The sequence below is a fragment of the Lonchura striata genome, chromosome 13 (assembly GCF_050655825.1).
Source record: "Lonchura striata isolate lonStrDom1 chromosome 13, ASM5065582v1, whole genome shotgun sequence".
NCBI lineage: Eukaryota > Metazoa > Chordata > Aves > Passeriformes > Estrildidae > Lonchura > Lonchura striata.
In genome coordinates, this window is record NC_140715.1 from 2,137,073 (window position 1) to 2,155,796 (window position 18,724).

The 18,724-nt window shown below is 42.3% G+C and overlaps 1 protein-coding gene across 1 annotated transcript in view; it reads left to right on the top strand.

Moving 5' to 3' along the window:
* Nucleotides 1–1,632: 1,632 nt before the first annotated feature.
* KCNIP1 (potassium voltage-gated channel interacting protein 1) overlaps nt 1,633–18,724 on the top strand; it is a 283,696-nt gene continuing 266,604 nt past the window's right edge. Inside the window, exon 1 of the mRNA XM_085591070.1 lies at nt 1,633–2,366. Coding sequence (XP_085447196.1) covers nt 2,327–2,366 — 40 coding nt within the window. The 5' untranslated portion in view covers nt 1,633–2,326. The remainder of the gene's footprint in view (nt 2,367–18,724) is intronic.

Consider the following 18,724-nt stretch of genomic DNA (forward strand, 5'->3'; position numbering starts at 1 on the left):
CAAGCCACGTCCTTTTACTTGTAAATCAGTTTCCAATATACACCCAGTCTCTCCTGCAAGGGCGGGGGGGAACTAATACAACGGGCATAATCTAACAAGTATCCAATATTACATATTTCATACAAGGAACGGTGTGAATTATATTTACTACACATAACAAGGGCAAGGTGTAGGGAATTAAAAGCAAATTTTGTTCCCGGATGCCAAAAAGTTTGAGCCACTTTGTGCACTGAATGTCAAGTCTTCTATGCAAAAAGTGCCAGAGGGTCAGAAAGACCTTTAAATGAGCGTGCCTGTGAATGCATAAACAAAGGTAGTAAAAGGGGCTGGAACTCCTGCTTTTAGGGCATGGTAGTTGAGTCCATTTCATATGCCAGAAATCTGCACTGCAGAGATTAATGAAAAAAGGTACACTTTCTAGTTTGCCTTTAAGGTGTTGGATCCTGCATGTCTTGCTGTAGTGTGCTAGGGACTTGGCAAAAAAATCTGTGCTGGTCAGTGTCTAGAGGAGACCTGGGAAAATGAAATTGAATTGCAGGTATGGCAGTGTTACTGGTATTATGTCACATGGCCAAACTGTTTTTCAGTCTATTTGTGCAATTTATCTAAAGTTTAGTAAAACTTTTAATGTTCTGTGAGCATTTGCTTACAAATATTTGTGTATGCAGAGTTCTCTTCTGGTTTTGTAAATCGAGTGAAGAAAAAAAAGTTTTTTAAAGAGATGACTGTGTTTCAACAACAGATTATCCATTATGTATTTTAGTATTAATTTATTTAAAAGCTCATACTCCAGACAAAAGATCTGGCCATAGTGGGTCTAATTTTTCTGAAGAAAAATTCTAGTAAGTTTACTTGCATCACAAAGCATATCAAGTATTTTTGTCTAGTTATTTCACATTTTATTGCCTGAAACAAATAGCAGAAATGCTTGTGTTGATGCAAGAGTTGCAGAGATGCTCAAACCTTTGCATGAACATTTTGGTATGTTCTGAAATTATTTTCGTGACTTTGTAAGGTCACTTTGGATATTCAAAGGATTATATAAATCTGAACTTTCATTATTCCAACCCTTTGTTCACAGCTCCACCAAAACTTTGGAATAGTTTCTAGAAGTAACTTATATGAGACCCATAGTAATTGAGGTCAGAGGAGCCATATGTTTGATGAACAGCATTCTGGGAGCTGTGTTAAGTGGTCACCATCCATCTGGAGATGAGGCTTTATTACTGAATAATTATCTGTGCACTTGCCTCTGATGGTCACTGTTTTTGAGAAGAGGCTTCTGGCTTCTGAATGGATTTCAGCAGTTTTTCCTTCTAAAAAGGGTTTTGAAGAGTTCCTTTTATGTTTCACAAAGCTTTTTTTTCCTCTACTCTTTGGTAGCTATAGCTAGTTTGGGGGCAGGGAGAGGTTTTGATTTAAAACTCGGTGAATGCACATTGGAGAAGTAGTTCTGGGTTCCTGCGAGCTGGTGCAGCTGAGAGAGGATAAACTATCATATTCTTATCATCATATTGTTCTTCTATAAGGGAAACAGGTTGATAGCTTGTAGGTAAGTCAGGATTCATGCATGCTTTTGCATGCAGTCCGGCCAGTGGGGATACATGAAGGCACATGCCTGCCTTTGTGGTGGGGTTATCTACCTGTGTGCTCTCAACACAGTCCATTTGAAGCCTTTCTGTAACTAAAGCTGGTTTTTTTCTTTTCCTTTTAGTTTGTCTGTCTCTTGTGCCAAACATCAGACTTAGATTTATCTGTCTTACTGTTCTTCATGTAATGTGAATTGGTAATATATTGTTCATCTATCATGCCTGAAATCGAGGTATGAGCATATGTGTGTGCATGTGAAGTCAAGACAAAATTTATAAATTTTTTCTGCTTTCTTGTTGCTGTCGGAATTGCAAGGGGAGAAACAAGAGAAAATCTGTTGCACTGCAGTACATGTATACTGGTATTGCAATGCTAGAAATTTTTCATTTGGCAGTAATCATGGGCTTATTTAACTAGTCTTAATGCCAAAAGATTTTTGCTTTTTATGCATTTTTTATGTAGGCATAGCTCTGTAGACTATTATTGTAAAATTTCTTAGTTAACTGCAGTAATTCTCCTATCCTGTCAGACAAACACATTCCTGGAATCCTGTTCTAATCTTGCTTCTTCAGTGAACCAAGGCCATTTCAGTTTCCCATGTATTAAGATACAAACACTGTGGGGCAGTAAGCAAGGGGAGGCTTCAGCAGGGGCTGAACTAAGAAGGGGAATTACTTCATTAACTGTACTTTTAATTGGGGATTCTAAACTTACAAAAGTGTCAAAGCCATGTATCATGTGTGCATTCTGCCCTAAGTGCACCTGGTGGACCTTCAGTAAGTGGTAACTGCTTTTTGTAATTTTACCAATTTTTTATCATTTTATCATTTTAATCTTGTTTGGCTTGTCTTTTTAGGGCTGATAAGGCATCAGTCTGATGAAAAAGGTATAGTTGTGTATTGTACAGCTTTGTGTTCAAACATGCTTTGTATCCTGTTAGCTTGCTGTTCACTGCCTGTTTTTCTCTTAGTCTTCTTTCTAGATTTTCTGGTTTTCTCAGTAATAGAATGCCAGACTTTCAGCTTACATAATGTTCTTCATGTTCCAACTTTAATTCCCACTAATTTATTTTATACTTGGTAAACACATAATGTGCCTGTTTTGCCTGTAAGGAAATCTTGATCTCAGAAAATTCTGATGCTGAAAATTACCTTCTGAATGAAGGAGCTGGGCTGTTGAGCTGAAATTGAGGATAATGAGATGTCATTCTATTGAACCATTGCTTCTTGTAGCACTCATAGAGTGAATAAACAATGTGAGCTTCAGGACAGATATATCTTTCTTAGAGTAACAGAATAAATTGTGTTACACATTTCCAAAAGGTAATTTTTACATCAGTTATTTATTCCTGTAGTAGCAGGTACAAAAGCAAAAGCAAATCCCTTCTTTCTTTATTTCTTTCCCAATCTAGTGTACCTTCTTTTGCAAGCAATTGTTCATTAAGTTCTAGTAACTAAGGGTCTTTGAGGGACTATTAATAATCACCTCTGGTACCTTATGGTGGTAAAATGTGAAGCCTGCCCAACAGGCACTGCTAGAGCTGTCTCTATGCAAATACTGCACTTCAAAGAGAAGTTTTCTTACATCCAGTCATAAACATTTCAGAGCTGCAAGGCATTAGATTTCCTTGTATTAATCCAAATAGAATTCTTAAATAAAACAACAAAATCAAGTAAGAATAAATGTAGTGGTTTGTGTTTAATATTCTCTTTTAGTGTTCTTACAAATGCGGCAGAAATGTTAGAAAAATTGATTAAGCATATGCCAGTAGTAAATGATAGAAGCCTGGATTACATCCAAGTCAGGTCATAAATTATTAATATGAGCAGCTGGCTATATATCAGGTCTTCTTTGAATTCTGATGGCTTTAAGACTTTGCTTATACCAGTGTAGGATGCATCCTGATGTATTTAAAAACCTAAGTCAAGCATTGGTGGAAATTGATGCAAAAGTATTTGTTATCATATTTTAACAGCTGGGATATTACTTATCTTTAGATATTGTTTGATGGTTGCTATTCTGTACTTCTAGCACTTTCCTAAAGTGCTAGCTCTAAGTGAAAATAGACTGCATTAGAACAAAACATGCTTTTTTAAGTACTCAAAATAAGCAGGGATAATTGCAAAATAACATTTATTAAACACTTGTTGCACAATATGGCAATGCAGAACTTGAAGGAGTTCAGAGTTAGTAAGGGTTTCTGTGTGGGACAAAGGTAAGTTTGCAGTGTCTTTGAGCTTGGAGCATCACAATACTGCTGCTTTGATGATTTGAGATCATATTATTGGAATTCCCATGTTTTGGAAATTTTCTGTTAAACAATTTAGGCTGCTTGTGAAATGTGGATCATAATAAGGAACTGCTGTAAGTCTCTTAACACTTGTGGTAATGGTGCATTTGTTGGAAATCTACTGTAGCATCATGAGAATAGGTGAAGCCCATTCTCAAAGAAGAGAGCTCCTTGGGGCTCTCTGGGGCCACAGTGCTGCTGGCCATCACTTCTGGGCTGTGCTCTGCCATCAGTGCAGCTCAGGTAAGAGATGTGTGGCTGCATGTTTCTAGCAGAAATGGTGCTTGGTGCATGGTGTGCAAATACAGCTGAATTGTCAGACCTCAGTTTGATGTGGTTGTGCTGGGCCAGGCCTGAGCTGGCTTTGCTCACTGCGTGTATCCCTCATTTGCCTGATGTACTTAGAGTCTGCATGTCACACACATCAAGGATCAGCTGCATCATTAAGCATCACAACCTGTGACATGCAAAACAGCTGGGATGCAAATGAGCCCTGAAGAAATTAAATAGCGTGCTCAGGGTCAACCAGTGATTTTTCTAGACGAGAGGCTCCAGATACTGGGTTTGTGTACAAGTAATGAATTGGGAGGTTGCTTGCTCTGGACTTTACATCACCAAAGCCTGTTCTGTAGTCTCTGCACTGGCTGCCATGCCCACTGCTTGAACCAGAAGAACAGTTTCTGCACATCCACCTTGAATCTCCACATAGTGACAGACTAACAACATTTGTCTCCCTCCTATTTCTTTATTTTGAATGATAATTAGTCTAGTGTAGCTGATTATGCAATTGCTGTTGAAGTAGTTTGGCTGGCTTGCACTGCATTTTAAGGTTTTATCTATAAATTATCTTGACCAATTTACTTTTACTCAATTACTATTGTAAATACTTCAGTGCACTAAGATAATGTATCTAATGTGATACATTTATTATAATAATTCAGTTTATATTTCCTCATTCAGATTTCCATGAAAAGTCACAGTTGGCCTAAAGTAGGACCATGGCGGTGTGTCTAGCTGGCTGAAAGACGTGACACAAAGGGAGCCCAATAACATGGGAAGACAAGGTGGCATGGTGGAGAGCTGCCAGAAGCAATTTCAGGGCTTAATTCTAGTTCATTGCTGATTGGAAAGATGTGTTATACAGGACATTAATGAAATTTGCAGGCTGTATTAAATTGAAAGGCATTGGAACCCCGCTGAAGAGAGAGAAATTTGAGTTTTCAGTGACCATGAGAAAAACAGGAGGAGTATCAATTAAGAACTGTTTCATTCCAGGAAAAAAGAAAGTATTTCTGAAGGAAGGTTATCACATGTAACAGAGAAGAGAGAGGAGAAAGCTTGGAGATAGAAATGTTGTCACTGGGTGTCTCACTGCAGTTTAAGTGCTCTATTTCTATGTATTACAACCATGAAAAAGCCACTGTAATTCTGAGAGCTGTTCCTGAAAATACCCTTTTCTGAATGAGTCATTAACTGATACCGCAAGGCAGTACTTATGCTCTACAAGCTCACATAAAATCGAGAGTGGAGGGAGAAATTAAACCTGTATTTTATAATGGTTGGGTTGTACAGTCTGACATGCTTTGTTCATGTACTGCACATGGAGATTGTTTTTTGTCTACTGAAGCTTACATGGTGCAATGACTGCTCCTGTTTTTCTTTCTTTTTACAAATGGAAAAAACATAACAAATGTTTTATTTCTGTCTTTATTGAGCTGCTACTTTACTAGGAATGTTTCTACATATCTTGAAAACAATGAGGCCCATGCAGACATCTTTCAATCTTTATTACTAAAGAGGAACTAGAGAGATATGTCATGCCTGTGTAACATGTAAGTCTCTTGATGGCTGGTTGCAAACCCCTGTCTGGAGCAGCATCACTTATGGTAATTTCTATGCAAGTTGAAAACTTCGTTTTGAGCATAAATACCTGATGAGGAATTCTCTGGAAATACATAAATAAATGTTAGAAGTTAGACATAGTTTGTTTCCTGTGCTTCTGGGCAGCTGGTGATAGCTTCATGTGCATATAGCCATAATAAGTAACTTGTAAAAGTACAGACATTATCAAACTCGGGGCCAGCTCTATGTGCTAGGAGGAGCTGAGTTGTTTTTCTGATGGCAGTGAAGGTGTTATTTGCAGCTTCCTTTACTGGCTTCTGGTGATTAAACTTCTATTAACCACAAGACGATTTTAATTACATTTGATCTTTCTAGGCTGTTGTGATATCAAATGAACTTTTAAAAAGCCACAATCTTCTTCCACAGAACTAAAAATTAGTTGAAATTCTGCCATGCAATTTTGAGCTGACATGTTGGCAATTACAGAGAAGAAGGTGCATGAAAATAATATTCCAGCTGTACCAGGGCCCAAGGCCATCCTTTTGCAGTGCACTCAGACCATTGTAACTGGGCAGTGCCTTGCAGAGCCTTGATGCAGGAATACCCATGGGCAGAAAGGAGAGGGGAATTTGGGGTGAAGGGATGAAGGACAGAAATGTCTTTAGCAGAGCTGTGGCTATGGTTTGCAGCTGGCCTGTGGGTTAAGTAGTGTGACTTCTCCAGAATTTTATGGTGAGCTACCATATAAAATACAAATGCTGTAGCTTTTGTCATTGTCATTCTGGTTCTAAAGTGTTTTGATTTTTATCGAGAGATTGATGTATCAAACTCAGCAATATCCTGTGCTGTTCCTGCTGTTTTTGTACATGCACAGCACTTACCTTGTACCAGCATGGACTAAATTTAAGAAAAGAAAGTACATAACTATGTCAGGATATTTATTAATTAGTGGTAAGGTATTAGTGACATATTGCAGTATCGTGGGTGAAATTTTTTGTAATGCTAGCTAAATCCACAAACTGTTTGCAAATATGACTAACTTTGAGAAATGTCCCAGCATTACTTGGGACAAAGTGGTATTTTTTACTGATGAATTCTGCTCTCCTGAGAAGAATGAGATACAGTAATTTCAAAGAGGAAGACACAGCACATTTAAGAGTCCTTGTCTAAGACTGTGAGGCGGTTTCTGTTGATATTTCACCCACAAAAGTATACCATACACTCAAGCCAGTTGTACAGTCCAAAGTCTTTGATGTAAATACAGGATAAAATTTCCATTGCCCACTTCTTTTGGCTACTGGCATTCTCTAAACTGATGAATTTCCACATTGCTTTGCTTAGGCTTTGCTCTGAGATGTGTTTAGTTAGTTGTTAGTCATACCCTGTTGGCTTTGCAGTTTGCTTCTACCTTGTTTTGCGAGCCCTGAAGATGATCTGTTGGTGGTTACTTGGGGAGACAAAATTTTCTGTAGGTCTGATTTTTTTTTTTTTTAAAGAGTTAATTCAGTGATAGCTGGATGGATGGGTATGTAGCTTTCCTTGTTTTGGGGGTTGTTAATGTGCCAGAGCTGCACTGCACCAGTGTTAGGCTTTGTTATTCTTCAACTTCTACTAGTTTGAAATATTTGTTCCTGTTCTGTGTGAGTGAAAACCTTCAGACTTGCTTTTCAGGAGCTGTCAACTGGATTCTAGAACCAAGATACTGGATGAATATTGGGTTCATAGTACATCAGTGGAAAATGCAGGTCTAAGCTGCTTGCTGCCTAATCATGCCTAAGAAAATGTTCATCATCCCATGTGATGCCCTACTGCTCAGCCCAGTGTTCCTTCCTTCAGCTGCCTTGGAACCTGTTGACTCCAGCAACCCCAGGAAGTCTGCCTGGTACAGTCTTAGTGTGCATATTTGTGTTGTATCCTTATGCCACCAGCACAAAGGGTTTCTGTCAGCATTTGCCATATACAGTGGCTACTCCTGTCTTCTTTTTAGTAGGTCTTTTACTATGAAAGTGACAGATCTTGGACCTGTCTTTACCCTCTGAAAATATATTAAAAGGTTAGGACATTAAGATTAAACGGTTAAAAGCAAACTGATGTCTAGAGTCCTAAGTATCCCATCTTAATAGGAGTTTTGTACAAAATGCATGCTCCCACAGAACTGAACCTAAAGGAGAGCATGATCCATGGGTCTCAGAAAGTCAAGGGCCTGCTGACTGTGTGCTTCTGATGACAGCTGCTTCACCCCCCTCACCTGAACTTCTGGTACAGCTGGGTCCCCAAGAAGTGGATATGTTTTTTTACATCTGTTAAGATTTAATAGGCTAAAGGGATTGTTACCTGGCTGAAAACTGATGGCATAGAGACAAAAGCATAGAAGAGACAACCAGTCTAGTCTAGCAGAATAGTATCATGAGGTTAGATGAAGTGTTTCTTACTTTACAACATATTATCACAGAAATAAATGCCAGCTTGGTTTCTGTAAACATGGCAGGCTTTGTTGTTGTCATTTGTGCAGTGAAGAAAGCAAGGTCATGTCTGTGATTAGCTTGTTCAGACTTTCAGCTTGGGCTGGATGAGTGATATGAGTAGTAACCCAAGAGAGGGCTGCTTTACTGACAGGCAAGTTGGAGAGAAAGCAACTTTCAAGTAAGCAAAGTTAACTGCCCTTGTGCAATAGCAATGTTGCTGTATCAGATGTGTTAATCCCAGTATTCCTGGACCTGGAAAGGCCTTTAACTCATAATAAACAAATACAAATACTTTGGAATTCAGCACTAAGTTTTAATGCTATAGAAAAGACATGCTATGTTGGTCTGCTGTAGTGGTTTTCTCAACAATCCATCAGTGATAGAATAAATACAGGCTACAGCACTTAACTAGGCTGTACAAAAGTTATATTAATGGCAGAAAAAATGAAAAGGAAGTATTAATGCACAACTGGCATGGTTTGACACGGAAAAGAATTTTCTCAGGAAGTTAGGGTCAAACCAGTGGGTGGTCAGGTTTGGATATTGGCACCTGGAGTGGCCACTGAGAGAGGCTGGGCATGCCTCTGAGAACACAGAGGGGTTAAAAGCCAGAACTCCCAGGGGAACTTTCTCTCTTTGGTTCCAGTCAGAGTGCAGTGCAGCCTCTCCCCTGCCCAGTCCGTGGCTGGGTGGGGGAGGGGAAGCCATGCGGCCCAGGCTGATGTAGGCCAAAGGGTGGAGAGACTGGAACTGGGCTGGCTCCCTGCGGATGGAAGGGTGAAGGAAATCTGGGATGTCTGTGTTCCCCCCTCCAGAGTCTCTCTGGAGAGAGAGAAAGAGACAGCAATGGTGCCAGCAGTACACCGGCAGAGGAGGAGGAGGAACCGGGGGTGGGGGGAAGGTACCCAGTCGTGGAAGCTGGAGGTCTGGGCAGAGATCCTGGCCACCCCGAGAATTTGAGACTTTTAACCCCTTCTTTGATGATGTAAACTTTGTGAAATATTACTCCTCCTCATTTTGAAAGAGAAGAAGAGAGACAGACTGGGACTTTGTTAGAAGGAGAAATTCTCGGTGGGAGGAGATGGTGGAGTGGCTTTTGGCTGGACTTTTCTTGTATAGCCATAGACTGAACCAAATTCTCCTGCAACAGAGGTTGCATTTTAGGAGGATGCAGTGGTGAGCCAAGAGACCTGCTTCAGCAGCTGAGAGTGACTGGAGTGGAATGAACAGAGAAAAGTTGAGGAGGGTTGTGGTGACGCCCCCATCTTCAGAGAAGAAGATAAGAAGAAGATCTCTGTTCTTGGACCCTCAGCCCCAGGGGGAAATGGGGAGGGACGACTGTGGTCCCAAAAAATGAGAAACTGAACTGTTGGTTTTCTTTGGTCCTTGGCAAAGTATCCTTGAAAAGAAACCCTTGTGAGCAGTCTGTCTATGCATGGTGGTGGAGAGCACTGACATGGAGAGTGTCGCACAGGCAGATTTTTCTCTGGGCTGTGCCATGTGTGACATGGAAACACCAGAAGTGGTAATTGTGTTTCTTGGGGGTCTATGGCACAGGAAAGACTCTTCTCTCCCTTGATGGACTTGAGTATTGATTATCTGAAGGGTGGGAACCTGATTGAGGGTCTGAGTTGTGTCTCACTGCGGATTGCTGGAATTGTGGAGGGAGGAGGAATGTTTTGAAAGGTTTTCATTTTGGATTTAGTGTGTGGGTTTTTGTTCCCTTTTATCATAGTAGTAGTTTAATAAAGTTTGGGGTTTTTTTTCCCTTTGTTATTAAGCTTGGGCCTGCTCTGCTCTCTTCCAGATCGCATCTCACAGCATTCATTTGGGAAGGTGCATTTTCATGGGGGTGTTGGCATTGCGCCAGTGTCAAACCATGAGAACAACTGTGGTACATCTGAAGCTGCATATTATCTACCTCAAAATAGTGATGAAGATAGAACATATAGGTCAAGTCTTTCCACCTCCCGAGGGAATAAATTAGAAGATATTAGAACCAAAATAACTCTTTGAATTCTTTGCAGTCACCATCATTAAACAGAAAGTGAGAATGAATATTTAATTACATATGCAATCAGGTTGGAAAATATGGGCTATTACAGCTTTACTGCTGGTCAAGACTGTATTCACTGGAAAGTTATGTGTTTCTACCTGGCAGTCCTTCAAATTTAGCCTCCCAAAAGACCTTTGGGAAGGTTTGGATGAGTGAAGGTATATCAGATACAGTTACAAAAAGAATTGAAAGATCAAAAAGCAAGACTGAACACAGTGTAGGAGAAGGCTGCAAAGCAAAACTGAAGGGAGAAAATACTGAAGAAAAAGTTTAAAAGCTTCAAATTTTTTCAGGCACTGAAGGAACAAGAGATCACTGAAAAATTCAGCAGGACTTAAAGAAGCAATTTATTGACAAAAGCAGCAGACATTCCTCAGATTTTATGAGTTCTCAGCCCCAGTGCTCACGCTCACCTAGCAAGGTGGAGGGCAGACACCCCCTTGATAGAAACCTGCTGCAAGGAGGAGAGGAAATGCTGGATGAAATTTTGCTCACTCAAGGTCAGCCAAAATGTAATGAGCCTGTGATGCCTCCCAGTATTCCAGGAAGACAACTATGGTGAAATGATGCTTTATTAATGATAAATTAATTTAGGAAAAAAGTAAGATTTGTCTTTGACTGTGTGTATGCTTACCCTCTGCACCCTAATTCAGTATTTCACATGTTTTTACATTTGTGGGCAAAGATGATTGTGAGACTAAAGGAAAAGCCTGGCTGTAACTAACTTCTCAGTTATTTTATTTATCTTGCTCATTATCCCATGTGATGCCCTACAACTCAGCCCAATGTTCCTTCCTTCAGCTGCTTTGGAACCTGTTGAATTCCAGTTCCATTGCTGTCTGAGCATGGACACAGGGTGCAACTGAGTCACAGTGAACACTGGCAATTGTAGTAGCCTGAAATGCTACAAGTAGAGTCCAGGGTAAAAAAGCAGAAAGGGCCTTTGTATAATATCCACAGATGATTAATTCAGCTGCGCGGTGAGATATTCAGAGTTCCCCCAGAACCCACGTCTCAACTCTCCCTACCCTGTCTTGAGGGGTCGGGAGGTGAACTTTGTCTCGGGGCAGTACAAAGATGAGGGCCAATCAGGGAATAGGGAGAGAGTGGCTCAGGGACATAGGAACAGACATAGGAACAAGGGAAGGAGCCAATGGGGTTTTAGCAGCTTTGAGGGAAGCTTCTTGTGTCTCCTTAACTTAGGGAATGCCCCCCAGAGTCCTCACAACTCCCTGTTTTTATATTATTAAGAAAGCTTCTGTAAAGGATCAACTGAGACAACATAAAATAACAAAAACAATCAAAAGCACTCATAAGACATTTTTTAAAATGCAAACAATTCTGAGTCTCTAATGTCTAAATAGATTTTCTTAGAGCTGGCAGGAGGGATGTAGGGGTTTTTTAGTATGGTTTATCAGGAAATCAAGTGAGGAGCCTTCCGTAGGGACTGGTTCTCTGTCACCTGTGGCAGTGCTGTTGGCTGTGACAGAGTCTGTACAAGATAGTGTAGATGGTGATGTGCCTGTTGGAAACTTCAAATAGAAATCATTAACTTTTAAGAAAAAGATTGTTACTTTAGGGAAACTTTGCTTTCTTTCCCTTTTAATCACAGTCCCTCAGGTATTACGAAGGAACTCTGGGGAAAGGGATGTTGCTTCTCTTTCGACCGCCACTTTGCTCTCGGGGGTTCCTTGCCGCTGTCCCCCACCCCTCCCTGGCCCCCCCGGGACCCTCCGGCTAGCTGACCCCTTTGGGGCCAGGGTTTTCCGCGGTCCCGCTGCCCTGGGCTCACCAGGCAGTGTCTGGGTTAGCACGGTCCGAGCTGCAGCATTGCCTCAGTCGCCGCTAGGATTCAAGATAAAGAGACCAAGAGAGACCAATGTTATGCTTGTCCAGATAGATTGTATTGCCTGAAGTGTAGCAGGGACCAAAGGCCCCGGGCTATTGCCCAGAGACAGTTTTATACAACAAAATTAAGAGATAAGGTCTTAAACAATAGAGACAGTGTTCAGCTAAGGCACATCAGAACCACCCCAGGGGCCAGGTCCAATAGGAACTGCTCAGGGGTGGGGAGAAGGGGGTCTACAGAGGAATGCTGAAGCGGGACTTTCCCGAGACAGTGGAGCATACATAAATGTATCTTTTACCTCAGTTTACCATTCCCAAGGCCTTTCTAAAACAATGGGGCATACATGAATGTGTCCTTTTCCTCAGTTTACCATTCCCAAGGCCTTTGTAAAACCTTCCTCCACGCTACCATGCCAGCATGATAACAACAATTCCATCTTCTTTACTTATTAAGAAGAACAGTGCCTTGGGAAAAGGTAAACTGTGGCTCTTAAACTGCAGTGTCCTCCTGCTTGTCATCTTCCCACCAATCGCTTTCCGTGGCAGCAGCAGCGATGAAAACCGGTGCGGAAGCCTTCGGCTTCGAGGTGATGACCTTGGAGATGATTCGCTTCAGAATCCCAAATGCTAACAGAACTAAAAACAATGCAACTAGAAAGTAAAAGATGTCTTTTAAAAGAGACACTGCCCACCCAGAAAGGTCCCAGTCTTTGAACAGATTTTTAAACCAATCCTTATTTTCTTGCTTCACACTCCCAATGAGGCTTCTCATTTCCTGAATGGACGAGTGGACACTCTGACCTTTAGATGACAGATCAAAACAACACAACCCATCAAATTCTTTACATCCATGACCATGTGCCAACAGCAGGAAATCAATAGCTGCCCTATTCTGGAGGGTAGCCTTTCTGGTTATTTCCTCGTCTTCTAGGAGGTCACTCAGGGCTGCTAATGTTAAATTTGCCTGCTTTGTCACCCAGCATTCTAGATTGCCTAATTCACTCAATGCTTTGGCTGCCGCAACCCATGGTAAAAAACACAGAGACGGCAACTCTTTTGGATTTTGCCCAATGATAAATTTCCACATCATAATGTTCATCAAATTGACTTGCACTCCGCTTAGTAATTTTTTTCCCACTTTTTGCTTGCCCAATTGGAATTTGGGTCATGTTGGGGGAAGCAAGGGTCAGATGCCCAAAAGTGCATGGACCTCCAATAAGACGAGAGGGGATTCCTGGGTATGCTCTGTCCCCACAGATAAGAAACATTCCCTTGTCCAGCTTGCGTGGACGGAAATCAGTGGTGGATGCAAATTTCAGCTTGTAGACAGCTGTGCACCATTGACCTGCTCTGAATTCTACCTTGTACTGTTTGACATGCTCATATAATTTTACTTCTTTGGTTGGGGAAAAATCAAATTAAATGCAAAATTCAGCTTTTGCAGAGCCTAGGACTTCTAATTCCTGGGGCTCCCCCTCAGCAGAGGGCAAATGTGAAACCCACCCTTGCCACAAAATGAGGGGGTTTCGCACTGGTGCTTTAACTTGTCCTGCACCTTTCGGTATTTTATTTTCGTTCACCTGCTTTTGCAAATGGACCAGATCAATTGGGAACTCATCCTCCTTACTTGGAACCCCTATTAAACATGTGGACATCGGATTTTCTGCTGAGGCAGTGGACAAACACATATGATCTTGTTGCAAGGCTTGGGCTAGTGTGACCCACACATTTTTCTTGGGCTGTGGAACAATCCGTGCATCCACTGTGGAAGGGTAGATGGCCATTCCCTGGAACCAAACGATGAACAGGAATGTGGAAATTGACATTCTACTAGTCTGAAAGAAAGATAAAATCATACAACAAAGTGAACTAACTCTGAAAAAGATACAATTTGCTCTGCCAGTATAAAGGAAAATGATTCTCCCCCCTCCCACTTTCCCCCCTTGTTGAGGAGGAGGCCCTGCAAACCCTGGAGTCCTCGGGGTTGCTGCTGCTGAAGCAACCACCCTTTCCCATGGTTTTATCACTGAGTCCTCTGTCATCAGGAAAGCTTTCCTGGTGCACTCCTCAATGAGCTGATCGAGTGTGGGGGGAAGCGATGATGGAAGAGCCAGGATGATTCGCTGACAGACTTCATTTGCATTTGTGGTGACAAGTTCTAATGTAAGTTGGTCTTGGAGCTCTGGATTTTGCACCCTTTTTTCCACAGAGGCTCGCACTCAATCCACAAAATCCATGAATGGTCCCTGCAACGGTTCACACAATACAACCTCTCTGGACAAGCATACCATTGGTCTCTCTTGGTCTCTTTATCTCGAATCCTAGCGGCAACTGAGGCAACGCCGCAGCTCGGACCATGCTGACCCAGATGCTGCCTGGTAAGCCCAGAGCAGCAGGACCGCGGAAAACCCCGGCCCCAAAGGGGTCAGCTAGCCGGAGGGTCCCGGGGGGCCGGGGAGGGGCGGGGGACAGCGGCGAGAAACCCCCAAGAGCAAAGTGGTGGTCCAAAGAGAAGCAACAAGGGATTAGTGGAGGAAAGGGGGAAAAGGTGTTAGGAATTTGTGGGAACATAAAAAAGGGGTAATAGGACAATGGAAAGGAAAAGGGGAAGGTGGGAGGGAGGCTACAGGAATTGGGGAAGGTATTAGAAGAAGTGGGACTTACTGGAATGGAAGGTTCTTTTATTATGGAAGTGGAATCTTGGCTGGAGGATAGCTCATCAGTATTCTGTGCTCTTTCAGCTTTTAGGCTGATGCTGGGACTTGGTTGTTGGTTCTGGGGTTTTACTCCTTGGTAGGAGTGAGGAGAACCTCCGTGATGTGGGTAATATTTCACAGGTTTGCAGTTTAGTGCATCTTTACTACCTCGCACTGGAACTCCACCAGGTCCTGTCATGTTGGCCTTTTATTCCTTGTATTATATTAAATTCCAGAATTTCTCCATCTCCTAGACTGTGGAGGTATTTCCTGGCATTAATTCTTTTTTATAACACTCTGATGAACAAACACATCTTTTTTGTTATCATGACGGCTGATGAAACCATTTCAGTTTTTTACATTGAACCATTTCACTGTCCCCAGAACGTTCATGGCAAGAACTTTTTTACCTTGGCCAGTGGGTTTGAGTTTGTATGGGTCATGCTGGACATGTTGCTGGTGCTGGTGTGCTGCTGTGTGGGGTTTGTCCCGCTCCCAGCGCTGGCGGGAGCGCCAGGGCTGGGCCCCTTCTCCTTCCTGGGGGTCTGTCTGGGCTGGTGCCTGTGGACGCTGCTGACGCGAAGCTCCCAGAGTGGCAGCGGTGGACAGGGGGAGGCTGTTTCGCTGCCAGGGCTGTGGTTCTGAGCCATCGCCCTGGCAGAGCTGCCCACCCGTTGGGCAGGCTCACCTGCCTGCCCTCTGCTCTGTCAAGTACTGCTATGACCCGGGCTCAGCCGGGAGTATTGGCTGGCTCACCCTGGCCATGCCGAGTGGCTGTGGGTTTTCTGCGGGGGCAGCCGTTCAGTATGAGGGGAGATGACTCTCATCACCCACACTGCATCTCGCAGTGCTATAGCAACAGAGGTAGATACATCCATTCTTTTGCTTACTGTCCTTTCCAGCACTGCAAGCACATGTGGGGTTTCTTTCCATTTCATAGTAAGAGACTGGTGCAGCCGTAATTTGCCAATCAGGGGCTGGTCCTCTGTCCCCACCATCCTTACTCCTGGGACTGGGATGGTGGCAACCATGGGGGAAGCCCTGAGGCCCAGAGGGCAGAACATGTGAATGCGACCATGCGGCCATGGCCATGCAGTGAGAGTCAACTTGGGAAGCCGGAGTAAAGACAGTTTTCAGTTGGGGTTCACTATTTTTTAAACTGTTCATCAAGATTCTAAACACATGTCATCATCATATTAAAAAAAAGATAGAATTTTTTACAGAGTTCTCCCTCAGTTTTTATTTTTTCTCAAACTACTTCCAAAAGATCATTAGTTTGGATTATGTTCTGTGAAATGTAAGGAAAATGCGTAAATAACCACTGTACAAAACACTTCAACTCCCCCTCTGGAAAACCAAATTCTCCTTGAAGAAAAGACTTTTTAAGGTGAAGGTAAACTTCTTGTTCTGTGTGGGTGAATGTTGTTTCCATCTTAGTCCAGGCTCTTCCCTGACAAAAATGGGCAGGAGATCGTACTCCTTTAAAATGCCTTTATTAAAAAGTGACCAGCTTGGGTGGAGGCTCGACTGGTTGTGCGCACGCCACCGCTACTTCCTGGAGTGGCATGGAGGAGGAGGAATGCAGCTTTGTCCACTTTGCACACAGGCAGAGCTGGGGATTCTGTCCTCATGGGAGTGGCAGGATTCAAAGTCTGGGCTGTAGTCTGGGGTCCTTATTCTGGCTGATGTCTCTGTAGGTTAGAGCGAGAGGTTAAAAATGTCCTAGTGGACACTAGGACTAATTCCTCATCCTTTGTAGTTATTCAGGTTCTTCAATTTTTTGGCAGCTTGTTGTTTTAGGGCTTTTTGGGTGTTGGATTTAGTGTGTGATTTAGCTTTGCATATGGCCTCTGATGTCACTTCCTCCTTACCGGCCCAGGTGCCATTTTCTAGGAAGTAGCAAGGTTGAAATCCAACCTGACAGAGAGAAATTTCTAACAGGGGAACAACAGGTAATTAATTAACAACAAGGTAACAATAGGCCATTAGATAACACTCTTTAACCTTTTAAGAAATAATCAATTTCTTATTCATAAGAGTCCTCCCTCTTTATGTTTGATTGGGCTTGAACGAAAAGCCCGTATCAATTTGCAGTCTCTGGTTCTTGAACATACTTTTTCTTAATTTCTTGTATTGGTTATAAGTTTCTCATGCATTCTTGTGTTCATGATTATTTAACTTCATTACCTTTCTGGTTTCTTCAGGTCAATCCCTAAGTTGGTCTGCACAGCAGATGTTACTATTTTAATTAAACAGGGAAGCAAACAGGGTAAGAAGAGCAAACTGGTAGTGATGCACACAGTGAGGAAGACTGCCTTTTCCCACCAATCTCCCTTAAAAGACCACAGATTATCCCACCAACTGGAATCAAGTAAGGGAATCCATTCTCGGTTACCTACATACACTAGTTTTCTGACTTCGTTGGAGATGTTTCTAATGACTGTGCTTCTATCATCCGTTTCTAAGCAGCATTCTGATTAATTGAATTTGTCGTAGATACTGCCCTCATCAGCAAGTAGGTAGTCTATGGCCAATCTGATCTGATAAATTACTGTTCTGGTTTGGGTGAGTTTGCATTAATATGATCGAGGGCTAAGGAGGTCTGTTCAGATACCATCTCTAATACTGCCTGAATCCTGATGATCTTGTGCAGCATATGTATCAGGGTCCAATAGCCCCAGGACCCATCTTGAGCCCAAGTGACTGGGCCATAAATCTTGATAGTTTTCTTTGGAGTCCAAACTTTGCTTTTTCAGTTTTGTATTCCTCCAATTTCAATTGCACTTCTTTTTTCCTTTTGGTTTTTCTCAAATCATCATATATGGGGACTCCCAAACTCGATCTATATTCTTTGGGTAACAGGAAGAAGGCTGGTTTTATAATTCCTATAGTGCAGTTCCCTGACCAATCTCCTGGTAGCTTAGTGTACACAGTAGTCCCACAAATCTAGAATAGGTGCTTGGGAGCTTCCCAAAAGGTATTATTAATTTTGGTTGGACATTCCCAATATTTTGAAACCTCTTTTATTCACATTCGTGTAGTCTGTATGCCTGATTATATACACTTATACTCTTCTTTCTTTTTTACGGACCAGAACCTGTTTGGATCTTTTGGGATCCATTGAGTGACCAAATTTTTTTACTGTTAAATACCTTTTGCAAGCCATCCTTCCCACCTGGGTGCTGTATCCTATTTCCCTCCTGGAAATACATTCTTGTTCTATTATTCTGGTCTTTAGATTCCATTGCTTACCCGCTCTCCTTGAGAATGCTAGATTTCACCTTAGAATTTCTAATGGTCCCAGGCTAATTCCTTCCCATGGACAAACTTCAGACATCTGGGTATTCCTGCAGACCCAACAATTGGTTATATTCAGCTCATGGCTGATACTTTCCACTAGATTTATAAATAAATTTTTGCTCTGGGGTATTTCCCAATCATTTTGTTCTTTTGTTGTTTTTACTATTTCTTTTTCTTAATCAAATCTACCAGACCTGCTTGGATGGTATCCTACTCAAAACCCAACCAGGCTTCTCCTACCAGGCACTCTCCCAGGAGTCACTGCCTAAAATTGGCAGTATTCTGGGCCATCCAATATGCTTTTCCGTCCTCTTGACAAGAAATTAGTTGTGAGAGGTTAACGCAATTAGGTTTCAAGTTGGTATGGACAATTAGTAAGGAGCTCACTTCCTCCTCTTCATAAAGGGGTTGGTAGCACTTGCTACACGGCTCTCCTGGGCTCCCCAGAATCTTACTAGCCTTTATAGCCACGACTACCATCTTACCCAAGGGTCCAGTATGTGTCATCTTGCACGGCCTGCCCACCTGGCCTTGCTTCTTGAGGATGTTCAGAGTCCTGTAGAGTCTTTTCTGCCCTTCTCTGGCTAAACCTATCTACTCTTCTCCTACCAATTTCATCCTCACCTAGGGGAGTGCT